The sequence below is a fragment of the Podarcis vaucheri genome (assembly GCF_965113315.1).
Source record: "Podarcis vaucheri genome assembly, chromosome: 13".
NCBI lineage: Eukaryota > Metazoa > Chordata > Lepidosauria > Squamata > Lacertidae > Podarcis > Podarcis vaucheri.
The window spans coordinates 48,058,549-48,082,744 of record NC_138751.1 but is presented as its reverse complement, the minus strand read 5'-3'; the positions used below and the strand labels follow the sequence as shown (position 1 = coordinate 48,082,744).

Here is a 24,196-nt window from a genome sequence, read left to right as displayed (position 1 = left end):
GGAGGTCACCTAGGGACGAACCAATCAACGAGGTCACAGAGATTCTGGACTCGAGATGGGGGGAAGAGGGAGTAGAATATTTTCTCGCCAGGGAGGGCGCCCCGGCCAGCGCCAACAGTTGGGTGCCGGACTACGCTTTGGATGAACCCCTCCTCAAGGACGAGTTCCATGCCCTTTTCCCACACAGGCCCATGCCAGCACAGTTTTTCGACGATTGGCTTTTTACGCCCACACTTTCCGCCAGCACCTTCCGAGGGTTCTCCTCCACAGAGGAGACGACGCCAGAGTCGAGCCCTCCACGGGGATCGTGTTCGGGGGTGGACATCGACCCTTCTTACTGGTGGGACGACCAACCAGAAGAGGACTGGCGCACGAGGTGGCGGATGGGTCCTTGGCAAGCAGACCCCACCCAGGCAACAGGGGGAGGGGAGGACGTGAACATGTTGGGAGAGGACCATGGGTTCGAGCACACAAACAATGAACTGGAAGCAGAGGAGATCGACGTCGACGACCTGTGTCCGGCAGCAACCTCCGCATTGACGGAGCCCCCGGAACCTGCGCCCGAGCAGCGGGAGGGGGGAAGGGGGGGCTTCGAGGGGGGGGATGGATGTCAGGGGTTCAGAGACAGAGGCACAGGTGAGGGGGGAGACGGAGAGCGATGGGGAAGAATCCCAGGACAGTGAGGAAGAGGATGACAATGACTTGAGGTCTTCCATGAGTCTCTCAAGTGAATCGGAGGATTCCCAGAAGGGGGCGCCCCTAGTCAGGCCAAGGGGGGTCACAGGGGGGACCTGCCAGGAGCAGGGAAGCAGCAGGGAAACCCCGAGTAGGAGTGGGAGATCGGGGCCGGCTTCCCAGCAGGAACGAAGTGAAGAGAGTGGAGATCCCAGTGTGACACACGGAGCGGAGCAGGATGGAGACAGGGGAAGGAGATCGGGGCAGGACGTCCTGCCGGAAGAGGTGGAGAGTAGTACAGGGAGTAGTGTAAGTGTCAAGAGGAAGGTCAGGGATAGCGAACGCGCGCCAAGTTCAAATGTGGAGGCGCGCGGAAATGGAGAGAGCCCGGAGGAGGAGCCTGGCCCCAAAGCACGAAGGAGGGGGGAACAGGCATCTGAGGAATCCGCTTCAGGAGAGAGCAGGAGGGAAGGAACCCAGGGGGGCAGAAAGACCCTGCGGAAAAGGAAAGACAGGAAGAGGTGGACTAGCACAAGCCTCTTAAGCTGGTGTAGGGGCGGGACTGATTCAGAGGGGACTTCAAACGTCTAGCCTAAGAGACGCGGGGCTGCGCGCCTCGGTTGTGGAACCGATAATGAACTGCAATAAACATCCTTGTATATAAGGAGAGCCTGGCGTTGGTCTTTTGTGAGCTGAGACCTGAGGCAGCCCTTACAAGCGTGTTTTTACATGAGTAGAATGTGTCCTTTTATTTAAAATGCATCTCTAGGTTATTTGTGGGGCCTGCCTGGTGTTTTTACATGAGTAGAATGTGTGCTTTTATTTAGAATGCATCTCTGGGTTATTGGTGGGACATAGGAATTTGTTCATTTATTTATTTTTCAAAATCTAGTCCAGCCCCCCACAAGGTCTGAGGGACAGTGGACTGGCACCCTGCTGAAAAAGTTTGCTGACCCCTGTAGGGTGTTCTCCCCATCCCATGCAAAGCTTCCCTTCCTCTTACCTGTTCTTTTTGAGGGAGACTTCGGCAGCAGCCACAGCAGTGCACAAAGGAGATCCTGCAAGAAAGAAGGGATCTTTGAAGCAAGGGAGAACGCGACGCTAAGCGCTATTTTTTTTTGGGGGGGGAATCCCTGAACGTGTGAAAGGTCTTTCACAGACCGAATGCCACGGACAGAACATCCCCTCAGACGCCCATCCAGCTGTCCCACCCACCCCAGGGACTGAAAGCGGATCCCACAGAGGAGCTCACAAGAGGCGCCTTTTGTCAGGAACCATCAGATGACCAGGAGATGCAGCAGAAGAGCATCTCTGACCGCATGGCTTTAAAAGAGGATTAGGCGACTGAACGGAGGAGGGGCAGTGAAAGACTACTAGTCCTGATGGAGGAAAGAATGCTTCAGAAAAGCCGTTGCAGGAAGTCCCAGGTGGGCAGAGGGCTCTTGGGCTCGGATCCTGCTTGTGGCTTTCCCAGTGGCATCTGGGTGGCCCCTGGGAGAAGAGGAGGCTGGACCAGACAGGCCCTTGGTCTGATCCTGCAGGCCTTCTTGTGTGTTTCCTAAGCCCCCCCCCCAGTGGCAGAGGAAGGAGGAGCGGGGAGGGTGGTGCGCCCCAGGTGCCATCTCTGAGGGGGGTGGCAAGAAGCCACCCCGTGGGGGGCTCATTCCACAACCGCCAGGCGCGACGGGACGAGCCGCCACCATTGCGCCATCACAACTGTGCTCGGAGGATCCCTGCCACTGCGGCTGCAGCCGTGAGCAGAGGATCCTGCCGCTGTCCGTACGATGCCAGAGCAGTTATGTCGGCAAACCGGCCAGCGGTGCACGCGTGGCACCATTACGTACGGTGCATGTGTGTGCTCCGTATGTAGTGGTGCTGCGCATCTGCCATCACGCATGCACCACAGGGCAGTTTGCCCCTCCCCCGCTCCTCCCCACCGGGTGCCGGTTAGCCTTCCTTCGCCCCTGCCCCCTCCTTCCCCCATTCCATTACCTCTGGGGCAGAAGTCCTTCATCTGGGCTCCAATCCCTCCCAGGATGCAATGGCTTCCAGGCTGAATCTTTCCCTCACTGCAAAACAAACAGAGACGTCAGCAGGCATCTGGCTCCCAGCCACACTAGCCCCAGTCTGGACCAGGAGGGTGGGGGATCTGAGAAGGGGGCATTTCCTCCTACTTGATCTTACAAGCTTTCCCCACTTGGCCTTCTGTATGAGTGTCTCATCTCTGTCCTGTATATACACAAACTATCAAATGTGGTGACAGTAATAATAATACAACAAAACACCACCACCACAAACTGGCTTATGAGTATAAAGTGACCCCTGACCATTAGGTCCAGTCGTGACCGACTCTGGGGTCGCGGCGCTCATCTCGCTCTATAGGCCGAGGGAGCCGGCGTACAGCTTCCGGGTCATGTGGCCAGCATGACTAAGCCACTTCTGGCGAACCAGAGCAGCGCACGGAAACACCATTTACCTTCCCGCCGGAGCGGTACCTATTTATCTACTTGCATTTTGACGTGCTTTCGAACTGCTAGGTTGACAGGAGCAGGGACCGAGCAACGGGAGCCCACCCCATTGCGGGGATTCGAACCGCCGACCTTCTGATCGGCAAGTCCTAGCCTCTGTGGTTTAACCCACAGTGCCACCCGCATCCTGGCTTATAAGTATAAAGCCAAGTTAACTAGAATAATAGCTAGACTAGAGATAGACTTGTAACCATTCAAACAACAAACATACTAAGGTGCCATGTGCAAGACAAAGCCTGGAGATACTGTAAACATGGAGTGGATAAAAGTACAACTCTATCTTAACAAGTTACATGTGCGGTAAACGTTATACAGACTGGATAAATGAACCGTTCAACAAGTAGTGTAAGTCCAATCACAAAACGGCAATCCCATGCCGCCACAACGGTAAGGGTATCACACTGGAGAATATGAAATCACGGGAAACCTGTAATATATCCAGAGAACAGGTCTCCTTTTGCCCACTTGCATTATTCTCACCAGGGTGGTGGCTTTGATTTGCCTTCCCGTGACTGATCCATGCATACGGCTTTGTGTTCCCAACTCAAGACCCATTGAAGAACATCTCATCCAGTCCAATCGTTGAAAAACAGCTTTGGAAAACTTTTTCATATTTCAGTATGTTTGTTGTTTGAATGGTTACAAGTCTACCTCTATTCTAGCTATTATTCTAGTAAATTTGGTTTTATACTTAGAAGCCAGTTTGTGGTGTTGTTGTTTTGTTGTATTATCATCTCTGTCCTGGCCAGCCTAGCTTAGAAGCAGCAGCCAAAGTCTTCTCTTTCTCAGAAATTAGCTGAGCAGCAGTCTTAATCGGAGGAAGCTTTGGCTGTTGCTTCTGCACCAAAGATCTGGCAGCCAAAGGCCGAGACGGAGCCATGCCCACCCAGAGAAGGGGTGCTGGAGAAGAGGCATGAGGAGCAAGCTGTTTCTGCATGCCTTCCATCAGCGCCTTGGATGGGCTGCACTGGGATGCAGAAACAGCAGCCGGAAACCGCGCAGAGTTTTCCTTCTGCTTTGTCCATCATCTTGGGAGATGGAAACCGAAAAGCAGCCCTGGAAGCGTGGCCCTGTGAAGGAAGGGGCAAGTTTGATGCACCGAAGTTGTTGACTTTCTGCAGTTGTCAAGTAATTGGGACCCAGATAGAACTTTGTAAGGTGAGAGACAGCTGATCTCACAAGAGCTGACTCGTTGCAGGAATAAGGAGGCCTAGGGGAATCAGATGCCCCACAAGAGCATCTTGGATGGGGTGGCTTTCAAAGAGGGTGAGACAATTGCATGGTGGAGAGGCCTATCCAAGGCAACTAGCAATGATGGCTATGCTCAGCGTCCCTGGTTGGAGGGAGCAATAATAATAACAATAACAATTATACATATACATATATATATATATATATATATATATATATATATATATATATTTGCTTTCGTAGATTTTCACGGGTATAGGAATGCAGGTTTTGGTGTCTTCGGGTGTCTTCCCGTGTAAGAGTCGGGGTGTCTGTGCGACGTTTCGACGAGGTCTCACTCGTCATCTTCAGGCTGGTGCTTTCGGCTTCTTGTTACTGGAACAGACACCCCGACTCTTACACGGGAAGACACCCGAAGACACCAAAACCTGCATTCCTGTACCCGTGAAAATCTACGAAAGCATATATATATATATATATATATATATATATATATATATATAAAATAAATATATTGTCAGGGCTGCCTCAGGTCCCAGCTCACAAAGGACCATCGCCAGTTTCTCTTTATATACAGAAATGTTTATTGAAGTTCATTTTCCGCTTCACAGCCGCGGCGCGCAGCCCTACGTCTGTTACGCTAGACCATTGAAGTCCCCTCTGAGTCAGACCCTCCCCTGCACCAGTTTAAGAGCCTTGCTCTGCTCCACCTCCTCCTTTCTTCCCTCTTCCGCAGGGTCTTCCTGCCCGCTGGGGTTTCGCCCCTCCTGGATTCCTCTGACGCCGAATCCCCAGATTGCTCCCCCTCCCTCCTGAGGGCTTTAGGACCTGGCTCCCCATCCGGGCTCTCGGTTTTCCCGCACGCCTGTACATTTGAACTTGGCGCGCGCGCCCAACTCCCAACCTTCCTTCTGATCGTTACATTACTCCCTTCACTGCTCCCCTCCCCTTCCGGGAGGATGGCTTGTTCTGACCCTCCCTCCATTCCTGCTGACGGAGCTGCTTCCCCTGACACACTGGAACTCCCCCCCCCTTGCCACGCTCTGGTGGGGAAGCTGGTCCTGATTTCCAGCTGCCGCTTTGGGATTCCCTGCTGGCCCCTTGTCCCTGATGCGTCCCCCCTGGGACCCCCCTTGTCCTGACCACAGACGCCCCCTTCTGGGAATCCTCTGATTCGCTGGAGAGGCTCATGGAATCCCTCGGGTGACTGTCATCCTCCTCCTCGCTGTCCTGGGATTCTTCCCAATCGCTCTCCATCTCCTGCCTCCCCTGTGCCTCTGTCCCTGAACCCCTGACAAATATATATATATATAATTTATATCCCGCCCATCTGGCTCGGTTTCCCCAGCCACTCTGGGCACCTTCCAACAAAACACTAAAATACAATAACCTATTAAACATTAAAAGCTTCCCTAAACAGGGCGGCCTTCAAATGTCTTCTAAAAGTTTGGTAGTTATTTTCTCTTTGACATCTGGTGGGAGGGCGTTCCACAGGGTGGGTGCCACTACCGAGAAGGCCCTCTGCCTGGTTCCCTGTAACTTGGTTTCTCGTAGTGAGGGAACCGCCAGAAGGCCCTCGGTGCTGGACCTCAGCGTCCGGGTAGAACGATGGAGGTGGAGACGCTCCTTCAGGTATGCTGGACCGAGGCCGTTTAGGGCTTGAAAGGTCAGCACCAACACTTTGAATTGTGCTTGGAAACGTACTGGGAGCCAGTGTAGGTCTTTCAAGACCAGTGTTATATGGTTTCGGCGGCTGCTCCAAGTCACCAGTCTAGCTGCTACATTCCGGATTAGTTGTAGTTTCCGGGTCACCTTCAAAGGTAGCCCCACATAGAGCGCATTACAGTAGTCCAAGCGAGAGATAACCAGAGCATGCACCACTCTGGTGAGACAGTCTGTGGGCAGGTAGGGTCTCAGCCTGCGTACCAGATGGAGCTGGTAAACAGCTGCCCTGGACACAGAATTGACCTGTGCCTCCATGGACAGCTGTAAGTCCAGAATGACTCCCAGGCTGCGCACCTGGTCCTTCAGGGGCACAGTTACCCCATTCAGGACCAGGGAGTCCTCCACACCTGCCCGCCTCCTGTCCCCCCAAAACAGTACTTCTGTTTTGTCAGGATTCAACCTCAATCTGTTAGCCGCCATCCATCCTCCAACCGCCTCTAGACACTCACACAGGACCTTCATCACCTTCACTGGTTCCGATTTGAAAGAGCGGTAGAGCTGGGTATCATCCGCATACTGATGAACACCCAGCCCAAACCCCCTGATGATCTCTCCTAGCGGTTGCATGTAGATGTTGAAAAGCATGGGGGAGAGGACAGAACCCTGAGGCACCCCACAAGTGAGAACCCAGGGGTCTGAACACTCATCCCCCAACACCACTTTCTGGACACGGCCCAGGAGGAAGGAGCGGAACCACTGTATAACACTGCCCCCAGCTCCCAGCCCCTCTAGACGGTCGAGAATGCTTCTGAAAAGCACTTCCTGGAAGCCACAGGTAGGGAAAGTGTTCCTATGAACCCCAAAAGGTATTTCACAAGGACCCCTTCCTTCCCTCTGCCCCAGTACCTGAAGGTCCTCACATCTCTCAGGGATTTCACCAGAACAAAGGGGAAAGGTTCCCTCACTGCAAATAAAATAAATAATAATAATAATAATAATAATAATAATAATAATAATAATAATAATAAATTTTATTTATATCCCGCCCTCCCCAGCCAAAGCCGGGCTCAGGGCGGCTAACATCAAATGTATAACACATTAACATAAAATCAGACAATCAATTAAAATACATCCTCAAATCAGATCAGGATCAGAATAAAATCCAATCAGATGGCAACCGGAAGATTAGGGTTGGGGACCTTAAACGCTCACCAGGCCCAACTGTTTGTGCTGAACTTATTATATGGGCCTGTGAGAAAAATTGGGAGGCCATTTTCATGAAGACATTAGCAGGCGCCTGGCTCCCAGCCATGCTACCAGCAGTCCGGTGCATGAGGGTGGGGACACGGGAAGGAAGCATTCCTATAATATGGGGCACTCAATTGGCATTTCCACTTGCCTGAAGTTGGAGCATTTCCCCCCTTGTTCTGGCCTGCCTCTCTCAAGGAAGATGCAAGCTCCTGGAAGCCACTGGTGGGGAGAGTGTTCCCACGACTCTCAAATGTTTCAGAAGGACGCCTTGCTTGCAAAACAACACTTTGTGACATCAGCTTGGAAACAGGGGCCAGGCTGCTGGGCTGTCAGGCAGCTGCATTAAGAAAAATAAAATCAGGGGGGTCAAAGTGTGCTGGGATGTGGCAGATGAAGGTGATGGACTACATGGAACTGGCGGAAATGACTGGCAGGATCCGAGACCAGGGAGAAGAGGTCGGTGGAAGAAGATTGGAAGAAATTTAAAGACTATTTACAGAAATACTGCAAAATTAATGAATGTTAGAATGATGTTGGATTGAAGTTAAGTGGTTTTTAGCAGCATTATTATAAAGGAATATGTAAAAATGGATTGTTAACAGGTGATAACCGAAAGTTATAATATATTAAGATAAAATCAAAGAGGGAAAGGATTTGCTGAATTAACTAATTGAACTGGAATACAAAAAAGGGAGGTGCGAGGAGGTCAGGGAAACAAGCAAATGAAAGATAAGATATGGAAAGACTGATTTGTTTTTAACTGTTTTTACTTTGTATTTTCATTTTTGTTTTTTTTCCCTTTCCTTTTATTTTTTTCTCTTATTTTTGTAATATGTTGAAACTTTAATAAATATCTTTAAAAAAACAAAACAAAACAAAGTGTGGTGGGATGCGGCCACGGTGGGTCAGGCCAGAGGGGGCTGTTGGGATGTGTTTTTGTGCCTCCCCTGGTTCTGCGTCTCGCCCCTCTGCCTGTTCCTTTAGCTGCTTGATAGAATCATAAATCATAGTAGGGTGGAGTTGGAAGGTACCCCAAGGGTCATCTAGTCCAACCCCGGGCAATGCCAATGAAGGAGGTGAGGACCGGTGCCCCACTTAGGCCCGAAGTCACCCTAGGCCTCAAAACCAAGTTTCCCCTTTCTCTCTTCTAAAAAACCTCAGCTTTAGCTTTTCTCTGCTCTTCTCTGTTTTTTTTTAAGAACATTTATTGAGATTATACAAAACATTACACATAAAGAAAAAACAAACAAAAACTAACAAACACAAGCTAACACGAAAGTTGACAAAAAGGCAACCTAGAAAGAAAGAAAAAAGGAAATAGAAAAAAGAGGGGGGAAAGATATTTTAAAAAAGGATAAATCCATTTTTCAGCATCTTTGATCTCATTTGCTTATTTCCTTGACCTCCTCACACCTCCCCTTTTGTATTCCCGTTTTCCAAGTCTTTTCAGCAAATCCTTACCCTCTTTCATTTGACTTTGCTCTATACTTAACCTATTATAACTATACATTTTCATCCGTATAACTATCTAGATTTACCTATTCTTATTAACCTTGTTACCAAAACCACTTCTTTTCAGTCCAACATCATTTTAACATTCATTAATTTTACAGTATTTCTGCTCTGCTCTGCTCTTCTCTGCTTTCTCACAAGATGCTGCTGCATAGGCAAAATGTGACTTTTATCAGTACGAGAGAGCTTCAAAAAGGCTAATGAATAGACTCTATCAACGCCAAGAATAAGCAGGCCTGGGAACTGACTCTTATCTCATTCGGTTGCAACACATCTTGGACGCGCGGAAACGCAAGGCTCCTCAACCCCCTTGGCTTCTCATCCCCCTTTCCTGGGAAGAGTCCCAAAGGCAGGAGCTTTCTGTTCATGCTCAGGAAACTCATCGTGGGGCAGGGCTCCTGAGGAGGGAAAGGGGGGAGGGAACTGGAGGGGAAGATATGCTCTGTGCAAATGGCTGTGCTTGTGCTTGTTTGTGAAATTATCTTTTTTAAAAAAAAAAAAAAAGATATTTATTGAAAGAATTTTTGAATATAAGAAAAAAATAAAAAATAAACATACAAAATAACAAGCAGTTAAAAACACACATTAATTTTCAAAAACATAACTTCCATACCCTTATTTCCTCCGACCTCCTCATACTTCCCTTCTTTGTATTCCATTTCAGTTTGTTAGTTCAGCAAATCCTTACCATTAAACTTTTACCCATTTCTAATCCTTTTTTTCATATCTCCTAAAGCATTACAGCTGGAAACCGCTTAGTTTCTATCCAACATCATTCTAACATTCATTCATTTTACAATATTTCTTTAAGTAGTCTTTAAATTTCTTCCAGTCTTCTGTTTGTGAAATTATCACACTAGCTCCTTCTACCAAGCCCGGATGGCAGTAGAAATAAAGCTCTTTCTCTGAAATTATCCCTTGAGTGTCTGTTTGACTCCCATTCCCCTCTCCCCAGGTGCAATGCTCTTCCCGCCCGAGGGCAAAGCCTGAAAAGGATACACCAGGATCCTGCCCACAGCCAGCCCTGTCTGGGCTCCAAACCCCAACCATCTTTTTCCCAGCCAGATGCACTGCTCCCTTGCAATTCTGCCTGGGGTGGAGAAAGGCGAGAGAGAAACATTTTGCTCTCTCTCTCAGGACATGGATATGAGAGCCACAAAATGCAGCCCTTTCAATACAGTGGTGCCTCGCAAGACGAAAAGAATCCGTTCTGTGATTCTCTTCGTCTAGCAGTTTTTTTGTCTTGCGAAGCAAGCCCATTGACGGATTAGCGGATTAGCGCTATTAGCGGCTTTTAGCAGCTTTTAGCGGCTTATCTGCTGATCTGATCAGCTGATAAGCGGCTTAGTGGCTTAGAAAAGGGGGAGGGAGGGGAAGAAACCAGCAGGAACTCGCAAGACATTGTTGTCTTGCGAAGCAAGCCCATAGGAAATTCGTTTTGCGAAGCACCTCCAAAACGGAAAACTCTTTCGTCTAGCGAGTTTTCCGTCTTGCGAGGCATTCGTCTTGCGGGGCACCACTGTACCTTCAAGGGCTGTGACAGGGAGGAGGGAGCAAGGCTTTGAATAAACATTCACCAACGTCTTATTGATAATAATCAGCTAAATAGTTTGAGGAGCTATACCACTTGTAACACGCAGAAAACAGCAGTCTCAGAGAAACCAAAGACTGGAACTGAGGGAAGTCGGGGGGGTGGGCTTTGTGGGGGGAGGAAGGAAAGATGGGGGGGGGACAAGGATGATATGCTTTTGGATAATATGTTTTGTTTTAATTTTGAATAAAAAAACTTATATAAAAAAGAATGTAATAGGGTTATTAAGGTAAGAGTATTAGAATTACTATGGGAATGTTAAGGAGGGAGGGGGGAAGAGAGAGTGTGGCATTCTGGTGGCGAGTGATGATTGGATGAGGATTTGAAAGGGAATTTGAATGTGAGGCTGTTGAGAGTCAGTTGAGAGCCGTGGGTTCTGGAGGGGGTGGCTGGGCAACTAACTATTCAGTTTAAGGATCAGAGGTCTAGTCATGATTTTTGTAATAAAGCAGCATATAAGATAAATAATAATAATAATAATAATTTTTATTCATACCCTGCCCTCCCCAGCCAAGGCCGGGCTCAGGGCGGCTAACATCAAATGTATAACACATTAACATAAAATCAGACAATCAATTAAAATACATCCTCAAATCAGATCAGGATCAGAATAAAATCCAATCAGATGGCAACCCGCAGATTAGGGTTGGGGACCTTAAATGCTCACCAGGCCCAACTGTTTGTGCTGAACGTATAACAAGCAATAATAAAAACAAGTTGAATGAATACAACTTAAAAACAACATTAAAATACAACATTAAAATATTGAAAAATTAAAATATTAAAATGCAGCCTCATCACAGGAGGAGAAAAGGAAAAAGGAAGAGGGGGAGGGCATCAAATTGGCTCCAAGCCAAAGGCTAGGCGGAAAAACTCTGTCTTACAGAGAAAGAGAATTTGAGGCCATAAGCTCAGGTACACATGTCATCCAACAATCATTTAGTGAATCATCCATACAATCTCCTTTAGTGAGGGCGTAGTGAAGCCTTATTTACCTAGGGATCCATTAGCCACGCCATCCCCTGGACCTCGGAGGGAACAAAAGTACCAGGAAAGCAAATATCTTCTTTGGAGAAAAGAGTTTATTGAAAATCTGTGCACAGAGACAAGGTCTGTACTCAGAGACAACCAGCTGGATAGTTCCTGAAAATACACTGGCTGTAAAGCAAGTCACTTTCAGCACACTTTCTTATACCCGCAGACTTCCCCAATCGGCTAGCAAATATTGCTTGCTAAACACAAAATATTGCCTGCTAGACATTCCTGTCTTTCTGCTAAGCCAAGCACTCCCTTCCACCTCCTTGTACACGTGTCTTCTTTTGCTAGCTAAGCTTTCCCTTCGTATCTCTTCCTATTCTTGCATTACTAAGCAGAAGTAAAGCAGGAAACATCTTGCTAGTGGTTTTCTAGTTAACAGCAGTTTCTGGCTAGGCAGGAAGCGACCTTCTGACCTGTAGCTAACATCAGCAGTTTCAAATAGCTGGTTAGGCAGGAAATGGACTTTTGCCCTGCCAGCCAAATTTAGCACAGTCACTGGCGGCGTGCTAACTGTCTGGCCAAAATTTGCAGAAGTTGCAGAAGTAAGATTTCTTAGGTACGGAATACAAAGCACAGAAAATATTGAGAGAAACCTTTCCCATCTCCCTTTACTTTTGGTGCAGAAACGTGTAGTTAATATGAAGATTAACCCTTCACTCCATCCTCTTCTTATGAACAATCTATTACTTAGATTCGTTCTGGGGTAGGGGTCTATATTCTCTCATTACAGCAATCACGCGAGGTCCCATCATGCGAGACATCATCTTTCTCATCATATTCTGCAAGCATTGCATCAAGCAGGGAATACAAAAGCAAAGAAGCAATAGAAGCATTATTGGGCCCACCAGCATGGTAAATATTCTCCCCATCCATCCACCTGGGAAGATGCTATCCAACCAAGACATATCCCAGCCCTCCCAAATTTGTACAGGGACATGTGCCACCTTTTCAATGCTAGCCGCCAGATCACGGATAGCCTCGCCATGGTCTGAAACGTTGAAGCAACATGCTCCATTTCAGCCATTTGTAACCACCTATTGTAGGGGTTATGGGCACCCCACTTAGTCATCAAACGGGAAATGTCGGCAAGGGAGGTCGGGGGACTTTTTCCTGCCTGTGCCAATACACATGTGGGCTCTCCAACTAAAAAGAAAAGGAGAATCATCAAAGGTATAGATGGATTACGTTTCTTCCCACAATTACGATACCGTTCATGCCAACAGAAATACGAGAGCATCCATATGACAAGGGCGGGACATATCACTCCTACCCACCAAACCCAGTATCTCCATGGTTCCTCCCACCAATACTCGGGGTTCATTTCTGATATTCCTTTACTGCTGAGGGGCTCACTGATATTCGTATTCAATTATCTCCTGGACCTCAGGGGTAACTTTCCACTTTTCTGCTGAGGCACCTACTATACGGAGCAATTTCCCTACAATCCCTTGTGGGTGGACTGGGCTCTCGTGTTGTCTCTTCAAGATATTATACCCAAAAGGGGCTTCTCCCTCTTCATATATCAGCATGCACCCACAGGAATATGTCCACCCCTGCAATGGCCTGACACTTGGGGTGACTATATCAAGGGGTTCTGGTACCAATATCAAAAGTCCCGGTGGTGCCTCTAAATTGGCTGGAAAACAAGTGTCTACGTTGGGGGCGCTGCCTGCGGGCGCCCCTCCCATCCAATTCTTCACCGTGCGTAGAGATATCAGCCTCCGGAGTGATATCAGCAAGGCAGTTGTCACTGGAGGGGATCTTCAGGATGCTGAGACACAGTCCAATTTGAAGCAGCTTTCTTCACTTGAATGTGGTGGACCCAAGGGGTGATGCCAGCGACCTTCACAGCTGCGGGTGTGGAGAGCAGATGGGCCCTTCCAGCACGGTTGCAGTGGTGCCTGGGACCAGTCTTATCCACACCTCGTCACCTGGCTCAAACTGGTCACGCAAGGAGTTCGGGCCTGGGTCCACCTGTTGAGCTTGAACAGAGATAGGTGAAAGCATGCGCACATAAGGAACCGGTCTTCCAAACATCACTTCAAAAGGGTGACAAGTGAATACGTTTCAATGGGAGGCTACAGACTCTAAGCAAAGCCAAGGGCAACATGGACACCCAATTAGACCCTGTTTCTTGGGTCAATGGTTTTTCAAAGTCCTGTTCATCCTTTTCACTTTTCCAGAACTTTGGGGCCTATATGCGGTACCCACCATCTTCCTTCTTCACTGGCAACAGTGGGGTGTTTCACTGTGATTGGCATTGTTTCAAGATTCCATGTTGAAGCAATCGCTTCAAATGCACCCACATTCCTTCAGCTGCCTGTTGTGGGATGGGGTATTGGTTTTTATCCTCCGCCCATAATCCAGGGTCAACATCATGAAGCAGGCTAACAGGGAGGATTCCCTCCTCTTCTTTTACCATCATCAAGCGCCAATTGTCTCTCAGGGGCATTTCTAAAGAAAACTCTCCTGCTGGTCCAATTGTTATCATTACTTCCCCCATTGGTTGGAAGGAAATCTGGGCTTGTAATTTTGTTAACAAGTCTTGGCCCAAGAAAGGAATGGGACACTCTGGTATATACAAAAATTTGTGCTGGACTATTTGGCCACCTAAACAGCAGGTAACAGACTGCATTGTGGGTTTTGTTACAAGCACAGGTAAGGCTGAGTGGGCGGCTCCCTTGTTCACCTTCTCCTACCTGTAATAAGGTAGCTGGGTTAAGGGCTATGGTAATAACAGCATCTGGCACTTTCTCATTTTGATAGGAAATAGGTGCCTTTCATGTCAAGCAAGGCTGGGACACAGTGGTTTTATTATCCCTACAGCTGCCGCCCCTCTTTAGGAGGCTTGGCTTACATCCTACCTATCAGAGTTACCATAATAAAACCACAATACATGCAATTATAATCAATAATATTTTTCTTAACCATAATCCATTAGGCAACCAAGAAAATAACCAATCTCATGGATCAAAACCTTCAGGCAGATCCAAAGGATTATGGGTTATCATTTGTTCCATATCAGTTATATACATACAACAATGAGAATGAATTAAGGCACAAATTCCACCTTTAGAGGCAAAGATTACATTTAAAGCATAAAAAGTTTATAAAACAACTTCTCTTATTTCTGACATTTCTGTGTTAATAATTTTTAAAGCCAAGATAATAGAATTAAACAAGGCTTCGGTCGAATTTGCCAATCTATCCAAATCACAGTAATTCATCCCTACACCTAAAGAGGGGGAAAAAAAATATCTAGAGATGGCTGTTCCTGTATAATGAGAAATAGGTGATTATACTTCCCTTCTGTTATCAGGGGTATCAGTATGCCCAGAGTGTAGGTTCCAGAAAAGGCAAAGGGGATTTCTTTGTAGGCCCTTGTGCCACAAAATAACCATATATCAGATTGAGGCAAATATACAGATTTACTGCTCTTTCTCATCCTGTTGAACCAAACATAAAAATCTCTACAAGCAGCCTGTTGTTCATAAGTTTTATAGGTTGTGACATTATTAACTAAAACTTTTTGGCCTATCACTCATAGTGGTAACATTAAGACAACAAGAAGATCCATTAACATACTCATATGTCCAATTACAATATGGGTAATGACCTAAAAATATACTTCTATTATGATTAAAATAAAAACAAAGAAACGCTGTTTCAAGAAGCGATAAAGACATAGGAGGTGAACTTGTACGATTGTCCTTCATATTATTGCTAATCTTATATGAAGCATTTACTGGATTGCTAAAATATCACCACCAAAGGAAAGGTTTAAAGCTTTGAGAAGCTTTCTTTTAAAATCATTTTTCTCAGCAGCTAAAAGACACCAGCCAAGCATATTCTGCTTGCTATAGCTAAAAAGATTGCAACAAGGTCAAGAACAGAGCCCATTATCTTCGCAGGCCTTGCTAAAGAACCATATTGCGACTTGCTTTCTGTCCGGGAACCATGTCAAACAACTGGAACACACTGAAATCCCTCTCACCCCCTCCCCTGCCAAGAGTCCAGAATAGTTCCAAGACAGCCCTCTGTACATGCTCAGGGGAACACATCACAGGGCAGGACTCCTGAGGGAGGAGAAAAGAGAATAATAATAATAATAATAATAATAATAATAATAATAATAATAATAATCATCATCAGGGGGGGGTACTTTGGCCAAACCACCCTGCAGAAATTAATCATCATCAAAGGTGGGATTATAAGTTTTAAAAATCCCTTCAAACAGCTTTATGATCTTTGCTGGATTTTCCTCAAAGGATTGAAGGGGTACAGTTAGGGTTACCCCAGAAAGCCCTAAAAACTGTTTGTGAATTCCCCCCCACACCAGCCAGCATTTTAAAAACTGCATTTTCCTCTAAGACAAAATGCATGAGCTAAGCAGTCCTCTCTGTAACAAAAAACGCTGTAACAAACTCAGAGCTGAAAACAGTAAAGCTTTTCGCTTCCCAGATCCAAAATAACCCTGTCCTTGTACATTGATTTGCAACATACTTCCGGGAACAGAGTCAGAGAACGAAAAGCAACATTTCTATATAAGAATCTGTGAAGGGGGAGAGGAAAAAGGGGTTTGAAAAAAAGGATAAAACCTGCTTGTAAAATGTCTTTTGTGAACTGAATCACACAGGTGCCTCTGCTTGTCCAGCTGGGACAGGGGCTGGTGGATCATAAACCCTCCGAAGGGGCATTACTCCGGCTGCCTGATCCTTCCTGGTTTTCTCATACTGTCTGTGAGACATAACTCTCTTCGCCGCCTGTCCCCACTTCCTCTTTTCAGGGGTGCAGCATTTCTGCTGCCTCAACTAACAAGGGACTCACATCCAACTTCTCCCTCAAATGGCTTTACAAACTGCTTTAGTCTCTTTTTCTGTTTTTCTGTCCACATTTTTTCCTTGATTCATATCATCTAGTGTCTTCCTAAACTCTTCGTCATCTTCCTCTTCTTCCGTCTCACTATCCTTCTTCGCAGGTCCTCCCCCCCCCTACACCAGCACCTCCCTGTGCTTCTTGATTTTGGCCTGGGGGGGGTTGTTGGAGGGGCTGTTGGTGGCTTAATCACTCCCATCTCCTCATCTTCTGGGTCTTCTAACACCAGAAGCTTCACTGTACAAATCCTGTTCTGTGTGTTGCTGTCACAGCAAGACTTTAGCCATGGTAGATTCTTTTCTACATTGGTCTTCCATGTAGAGATATAGGGGATCTGGTCTGGGTGGACATTTAATATATTTTGCCACAGGGGGTTGATTCGCCACAGGGGGTTGATTAATTGCAAATCAAAGCCACGCAGTTCCCTGGGTCGGCAAGTCCACCTCACATAAAGTTCTGAGTCTCTGTTCTTTTCAATTTGAATCCCCAAATCATCACTCTTCGTGGCCGCTTTCCAGTTATTTAAAAAAAAAACATTCAGATACTCTGCTCCTAACAGGGTTTCAAAATTCTCTCACACTCCACATGCTACATATTGTCAGAAAATGCACAACCTTACAATCGCTCGGCCAAGGGGACACTAAGCCTTGGCCCACACTTGACAATTCAGTCACTAGAGTATCTGACATGCAACATACAACATACAAAACACATCAATATAACACACTAAACACACCAAAATAACTCCAGCATGCAATACACCAAAATAATTCTGACATGCAACATGCCAAAAAAACACACACACACAATTCCCTCTGCCCCATTCCCTTTCCCAAACCTTACTGGCGCCCCATTCCCTTTCCCAAACCTTACCAATTCCTTTCCTGGTGGCACTCTTACTGCTACCAGCAGTCCCCTTTTATTCCTGGTGGCTGGCACCCTACTGCGCAACCAATCCCCTTATTCCTGGTGGCATCTTACTGCCGGGCACTGTATTGCCACGCCCAGGTGAGGCTGATCAGGCCTCTCGCCCTTTCCATCGGGCCCCTAGCCCTTTCCCTCGGGCCCCTAGCCCTTTCCCTCGGGCTTACCTTTTTCCGCTGCGGACCTGTCCCCTCGGCGCCGTCCTGTCCTCTTGTTCTCCCTCAACTAGATGTCTCCACTCCAGAACAGTGTGGCTGGCTCCCCCCACGAAACAGGTGGGGTGCGCACGGGAGCCTGCAAACGCTGCTGAGTTGTTCATCTTGGTTGAGCCTGGCCCTCCGGTCCATATTGGGGAGGGGGCTTATCCCGGACGAGCCCCCAGAGAGATGAAGCCTTATTTACCTAGGGATCCATTAGCCACGCCATCCCCTGGACCTCGGAGGGAACAAAAGTACCAGGAAAGCAAATATCTTCTTTGGAGAAAAGAGTTTATTGAAAATCTGTGCACAGAGACAAGGTCTGTACTCAGAGACAACCAGCTGGATAGTTCCTGAAAATACACTGGCTGTAAAGCAAGTCACTTTCAGCACACTTTCTTATACCCGCAGACTTCCCCAATCGGCTAGCAAATATTGCTTGCTAAACACAAAATATTGCCTGCTAGACATTCCTGTCTTTCTGCTAAGCCAAGCACTCCCTTCCACCTCCTTGTACACGTGTCTTCTTTTGCTAGCTAAGCTTTCCCTTCGTATCTCTTCCTATTCTTGCATTACTAAGCAGAAGTAAAGCAGGAAACATCTTGCTAGTGGTTTTCTAGTTAACAGCAGTTTCTGGCTAGGCAGGAAGCGACCTTCTGACCTGTAGCTAACATCAGCAGTTTCAAATAGCTGGTTAGGCAGGAAATGGACTTTTGCCCTGCCAGCCAAATTTAGCACAGTCACTGGCGGCGTGCTAACTGTCTGGCCAAAATTTGCAGAAGTTGCAGAAGTAAGATTTCTTAGGTACGGAATACAAAGCACAGAAAATATTGAGAGAAACCTTTCCCATCTCCCTTTACTTTTGGTGCAGAAACGTGTAGTTAATATGAAGATTAACCCTTCACTAGTACCTAGATTCTGTACCAACCATTGATATTTTTTGGTTTTTTTCAGGGAGGATGTGGGTGGGGAGAATTCTGGGATTCAACTCCACAGAAGTATTCCCAACCAGGGTGGACATTGGGCTCTAAAATGTCAATGGCGTCCCGTGCAACGCTATAATCCCTCCCTCTTGTTCTTCAGCATGGTTTTGGCCCCCTCTGCAGCGTGGTGCCCAGTGTGAGCGCACGGGTCGTGCCATCCTAAAACTGCCCTGGCCCAACCTTGGGATGTGCTTTTGGCATGGGAGAGAATATCACACCCCTTGTCCTGCCCAGGGGGACCCAAGAGAAACCCTCCCCATGAAACTATAGGAAGATCTAAATCAGGCCTTCCTCCTCCAGCCAGCCAAAGGACTGGGAAACCCTTCCCCTGCCTCAGAAGGTCACAGCATACCTGCACATTTTGGGTTTTATCATGGCACCGCTGGGCTGCTGCTTGGCCAGAGCCTTTCCCAAACCATGGCCCTGCGAAGGAAGAAATAACTCTAAATTGTCAGGGTAGCCAGCCGCTCTAGGGGATTGGGCCCTGAGGATATTTTTTGTTCTTTTCTAGCTTCACAGGTTTATGTTCTGGTTCTAATGATGTAATAGGGGTGGAGCTCCTTAAATATATGGGGCTGCCACACACTCCTTTTCTTTTTTAAAATAAAATAATAATTTCCCCTAGTTTTCAAAAGCACAGGCATTGTCTCTGTCTTCAAGTTCTTCAGTTACATTTGTTGTGAGACACTGGTGTTATATGCCGTATAGCATTGGGAAGAAAGGGGGGGAAGGGGGATATAAAATTGGGGGGGTCAAAGTGTGCTGGGATGCGGCCACGGTGGGTCAGGCCAGAGGGTGCTGTTGGGGTGTGTGGTTGTCCCTTCCCTGGTTCTGCGTATTGCTCCTCTGCCCGTTCCTTTAGCTGCTTGATAGAATCATAGTAGGGTAGAGTTGGAAGGGATCCCAAGGGTCATCTAGTCCAACCCCCGGCAATGCAGGGATCCTGCCCACAGCCAAGCTTGGCTGGGCTCCAAACTCTCGCCTTCTGGTAACCATTGCAATTCTGCATGGGGTGAAGAAAGGGGAGAGAGAAATGTGTTGATTTCACTCTCATAACACTGATATGAGATCCGCACCATGCAGCCCTTTGAATACCTTACTGGGCTGTCACAGGGAGGAGGGAGCAAGCTTGTTTTCTCTTGCTCCAGAGGCCCTTAGGAGCTGAAGCAGTGACTCTTCTTCCTTGGAGGTTTTCCCGCCGCGCTTGGATGGCCAACTGCCATGGATCATGTAGTTGAGATTCCTGCCTTGCAGGGGGTTGGACTAGATGACCCTCAGGGTCCCTTCCAATTCTACAATTCTATGATGCTATGTTTTAAAAAGCATCCAGTGTGCCTTTGAAGCCCATGACTTCCCCCAAAATGATTTGTGGCATTGTGGCTTCCTTCTCACAGACCTACAATTCCCAGAACCACTAACAAACTACAATTCCTGGGATTGTTTAGGGGAAGATATCTGCTTTTTAGAACAGGGATGAAGAACCTGTTTAGTTATTTTGCTTATTTCTGATATGACTGCGCACACTCCTTTTCTGACTGGGTCCTCGATTACTTGGTTTGGTGGGATCTGCTGATTCAGACACAGCGTATGTCTGAGAAGGCCCCACGAAGTGATCATGGGGAGGAGGTGCGAGGAAAAAACTTGTGACATTGATTTTTTTTGGCAAATTGGAAGGGCTGTGGTGGGATCCAGCACTGGCAACCTGGAGCCCCACTGACCACTTAATTGTTCTCTTCTCCATCAGCTTGGGAGCTTTTTCTAGGACGTTTGCGGGGTATAATAGCATCCTTTATCATTTCAGCATCTTTATCAAGATGCTAACAGATCTGCCTGCCTTTGAATTAAGAATAAAGAATTATAAAATCAGGGGGGTCAAAGTGTGTTGGGATGAGGCCACGGTGGGTCAGGCCAGAGGGTGCTGTTGGGGTGTGTGGTTGTGCCTTCCCTGGTTCTGCATCTCTCTACTCTGCCCGTTCCTTTAGCTGCTTGATAGAATCATAGTAGGGTAGAGTTGGAAGGGACCCCAAAGGTCATCTAGTCCAACCCCCAGAAATGAAAGGATCCTGTCAACAGCCAAGCTTTGTTGGGCTCCAAACTCCAGCCTTCTGCTTACCACTGTATATGCATGTTTGAGCATGCTAACAGATTTGCCTACCTTTGATCAGTTGTGCTTCAAGGGAAGCTCACCAGTCCTCTGATTCCTTAATATTTTCCAGCCCAGATAGATGCTAACCAAAGGAGCTCACAATAGTCATCTCCTTGCAGGAACAGGCATAGGAGACTTAGATACACCACAAGAGTGTCTTGGATGGGGTGGCTTTCAAAGAGGACTAGACAATTGCATGGAGGAGAAGCCTATCAAAGGCAACTAGCCCTGTTGGAAGGAGCTATGCTTCTGGAAAGCACTTGTTGGAAGCCACAGACTCCCCAAATGTGTTTCACAATGACCCCTTCCTTCCCTCTGTCCCAGTACCTGAGGGTCCTCACGTCTCTCCAGGGATTTGGCCAGAACGATGTAGACGTTGGGGAAAGGCTCGCTCCATGCAAAGAAAACGGAGACACCAGCAGGCGCCTGTCTCCCAGCCATGTTAGCACCAGTCTGGCGCATGAGGGCGGGGGACACGGAAAGGACGCATTCCTATAATATCGGGCAGTCAAGTGGCATTTCCACCTACCTGAACTGTGAGCCTTTCCCTCCTTGTTCTGGCCTGCCTCTCTCCTAAGGAGGATGCAATCTCTTGCTGGAAGCCACTGGTGGGGAGAGTGTTCCTACGACTCCCAAATGGTGCTTTGGAAGGACCCCTTCCTTCCCTCTGCCCCAGCCACGCTAGCACCAATCTGGGGCCTGGTGGTGGGGTGACATGGGAAGGCTACACCTGCTTGCTCCTCTCAGATATACATGAGCCAATCCGATTTGAGGAGAATCCGTTCTTGTCCTCCAAATGGGATAACCAGTTTGGCCATGTTAGTGCTTGAGCAAGAGCAAAGCCCATCTCCCAGGCGTTCCCCTTGACGGCAAGGCACAATCCTGGGACACTCGATGAGTGCCTGGCTTCCCATTTCCCTCCCCAACTCTAGGTCCTGGCACCTGAACAGCTCCTACCTTCCTGGTCCCTCTTTATGACTGAGTTCCTAGGCCTGGAGGGGTCTCTGCTATTGGAAGCTATTTGGCAAGTCTCTGACAGGCATCCCTCTTGCAGGGCAATATAATGCTTGCTTGCAAGCCTGCACATTCACAACAGAAAAGATAATCTGGGGACCACAGCTGAGGACCTGCCAAGCTATCAACAGCTGTGGACCAGTTAAGCAAGGGAGCCAAGCCACATGCACCAGTGACAGGTGACGCTAACAACAACAACAACAATAATAATGTTATTTCGATGCCGCTCATCTCCTCTGCGCCTACCTTCACAGTTCCGTCTCATCATCGCTGATGGGCACACTTGTCTTGGCAAGTCTCTCACTATCATCTGACAGGCATCCCTCTTGCAGGGCATTATAGGGCTTGCTTGCAAAGGGGCACTTTGTGACATTAGCTGGCAAACAGGGGCCAGGCTGCTTGCTTTTTCAGGTAGCTGAATTAAGAAATATATAATCAGGGGGGTCAAAGTGTGCGGGGATGCGGCCAAGGTGGGTCAGGCCAAAGGGTGCTGTTGGGGTGTGTCTTTTGTTGGGGGGTCTTTTCTTTTTAAAAATAAAATAATAATTTCCTCTCGTTTTCAAAAGCACAGGCATTGTCTCTGTCTTCAAGTTCTTCAGTTACATTTGTTGTGAGACACTGGTGTTATATGCCGTATAGCATTGGGAAGAAAGGGGGGGAAGGGGGATATAAAATTGGGGGGGTCAAAGTGTGCTGGGATGAGGCCACGGTGGGTCAGGCTAGAGGGTGCTGTTGGGGTGTGTGGTTGTCCCTTCCCTGGTTCTGCGTATTGCTCCTCTGCCCGTTCCTTTAGCTGCTTGATAGAATCATAGTAGGGTGGAGTTGGAAGGGACCCCAAGGGTCATCTAGTCCAACCCCCAGAAATGAAAGGATCCTGCCAACAGCCAAGCTTGGCTGGCCTTCAAACTCCAGCCTTCTGGCTACCATTGTATATGAATGTTTAAGCATGCTAACAGATCTGCCCCAGTACCTGAGGGTCATCACGTTTCTCTAGGGATTTCGCCAGAACGAAGTAAACGTTGGGGAAAGGCTCGCTCCATGCAAAGAAAGCGGAGACATCAGCAGGCGCCTGTCTCCCAGCCATGCTAGCACCAGTCTGGCGCATGAGGGCGGGGGACACGGAAAGGACGCATTCCTATAATATTGGGCAGTCAAGTGGCATTTCCACCTACCTGAACTGTGAGCCTTTCCCCCCTTGTTCTGGCCTGCCTCTCTCCTAAGGAGGATGCAATCTCTTGCTGGAAGCCACTGGTGGGGAGAGTGTTCAGGTGGACCGAAGAGAAACCCTCCCCATGAAACTATAGGGAGATCTAAATCAGGCCTTCCTCCTCCAGCCGGCAAGAGGACTGGGAAACCCTTCCCCTGCCTCAGAAGGTCACAGCATACCTGCACATTTTGGTTTTTATCATGGCACCGCTGGGCTGCTGCTTGGCCAGAGCCTTTCCCAAACCATGGCCCTGCGAAGGAAGAAATAACTCTAAATTGTCAAGGTAGCCAGCCGCTCTAGGGGATTGGGCCCTGAGGATATTTTTTTTTCTTTTCTAGCTTCACAGGTTTATGTTCTGGTTCTAATGATGTAATAGGGGTGGAGCTCTTTAAATATATGGGGCTGCCACACACTCCTTTTCTTTTTTAAAATAAAATAATAATTTCCCCTCGTTTTCAAAAGCACAGGCATTGTCTCTGTCTTCAAGTTCTTCAGTTACATTTGTTGTGAGACACTGGTGTTATATGCCGTATAGCATTGGGAAGAAAGGGGGAAGGGGGATAGCCAGCCGCTCTAGGGGATGGGGCCCTGAGGACCCTCCCTGGTGATTTTCTTCTGGGGCACAGCCCCCTCAATATCCCCCCCCCCGTCTTCCTTCCCAACTCCGTCACATCCTCAGTCTGCTGCCGCTGCCCCCCAGCAGCAGTACAGGGGAAGGCAAGCCAGCAGAGGCAGGGCCGTCCTGTGGTGGGGACATAGGGCCAGCCCCAAATCTACGGCAGGGACATGGGCTGAGCACTGGCGAGGGTCCCTGGCCACCTGATGCAGGGAAGGAGGGAGACAGAACAAGCACCCCTGCCATGCTGCCCATGCCCACGTCACCACTGGCTGCCGGCACTCGCTGCTCCTGCCAGGGCACACGACGGCCCGACCCCTGGCTCGGAAGTAGTGGGGTGAGGGGATGGGGGGAGATGGGTTGTTGCCCCCCAACCCAGCCCTGTTACATTCAGGTTGGTGCCAAGACCTCCTGGCACATGTGGGGAATGGATTCCCCATGGAAACTCGGAGACCCTGGCTTATGTCTCACAGCTGGACAGGATCCACCCTGGACCTCAAGCTTTCCCTGTTCTCTCTCTGTGTCAAATTAAAGATTGTAAGCCCCTCGGGGCAGGGACCTCTTTTTCAAGGGTCACACGCAGTGATGGTGCAAAGAAAGAATACAAAGGAAATCTCACGACGCTCCTACCCCATGCAAACTGAAGCCCGCTAGAGGCCTTTCCCTTAAAAACACAATCTATTGGGGGCTCCTGCAGCGTGAAAAAGGGGCTACCTCCTGGCATATGTGGGGAATGGATTCCCCATGGAATTAACATAGAGAGAATATAAAATTTACGGCATG

The 24,196-nt window shown here is 48.1% G+C and overlaps 1 protein-coding gene across 8 annotated transcripts in view; it reads right to left on the bottom strand.

Moving 5' to 3' along the window:
- Window positions 1-23,329, bottom strand: part of LOC309516351 (uncharacterized protein) — a 31,898-nt gene extending 8,569 nt beyond the window's left edge. The window contains exons 1-6 of one of the 8 annotated variants that reach the window (XR_014212817.1): window positions 22,977-23,329; window positions 7,455-7,647; window positions 6,980-7,019; window positions 2,850-2,919; window positions 2,668-2,744; window positions 1,679-1,733 (exon numbers count right to left, since the gene is read on the bottom strand). Coding sequence is in view for 1 of the 8 variants with exons in the window: in XM_082195184.1 (XP_082051310.1) it covers window positions 1,679-1,733; window positions 2,668-2,744; window positions 22,561-22,571 (143 nt within the window). In the remaining 7 variants the exon portion in view is untranslated. The other 7 variants (XR_014212819.1, XR_014212820.1, XR_014212821.1 and 4 more) reach the window with 7 other exon arrangements.
- Between the last annotated feature and the right edge of the window lie 867 nt (window positions 23,330-24,196).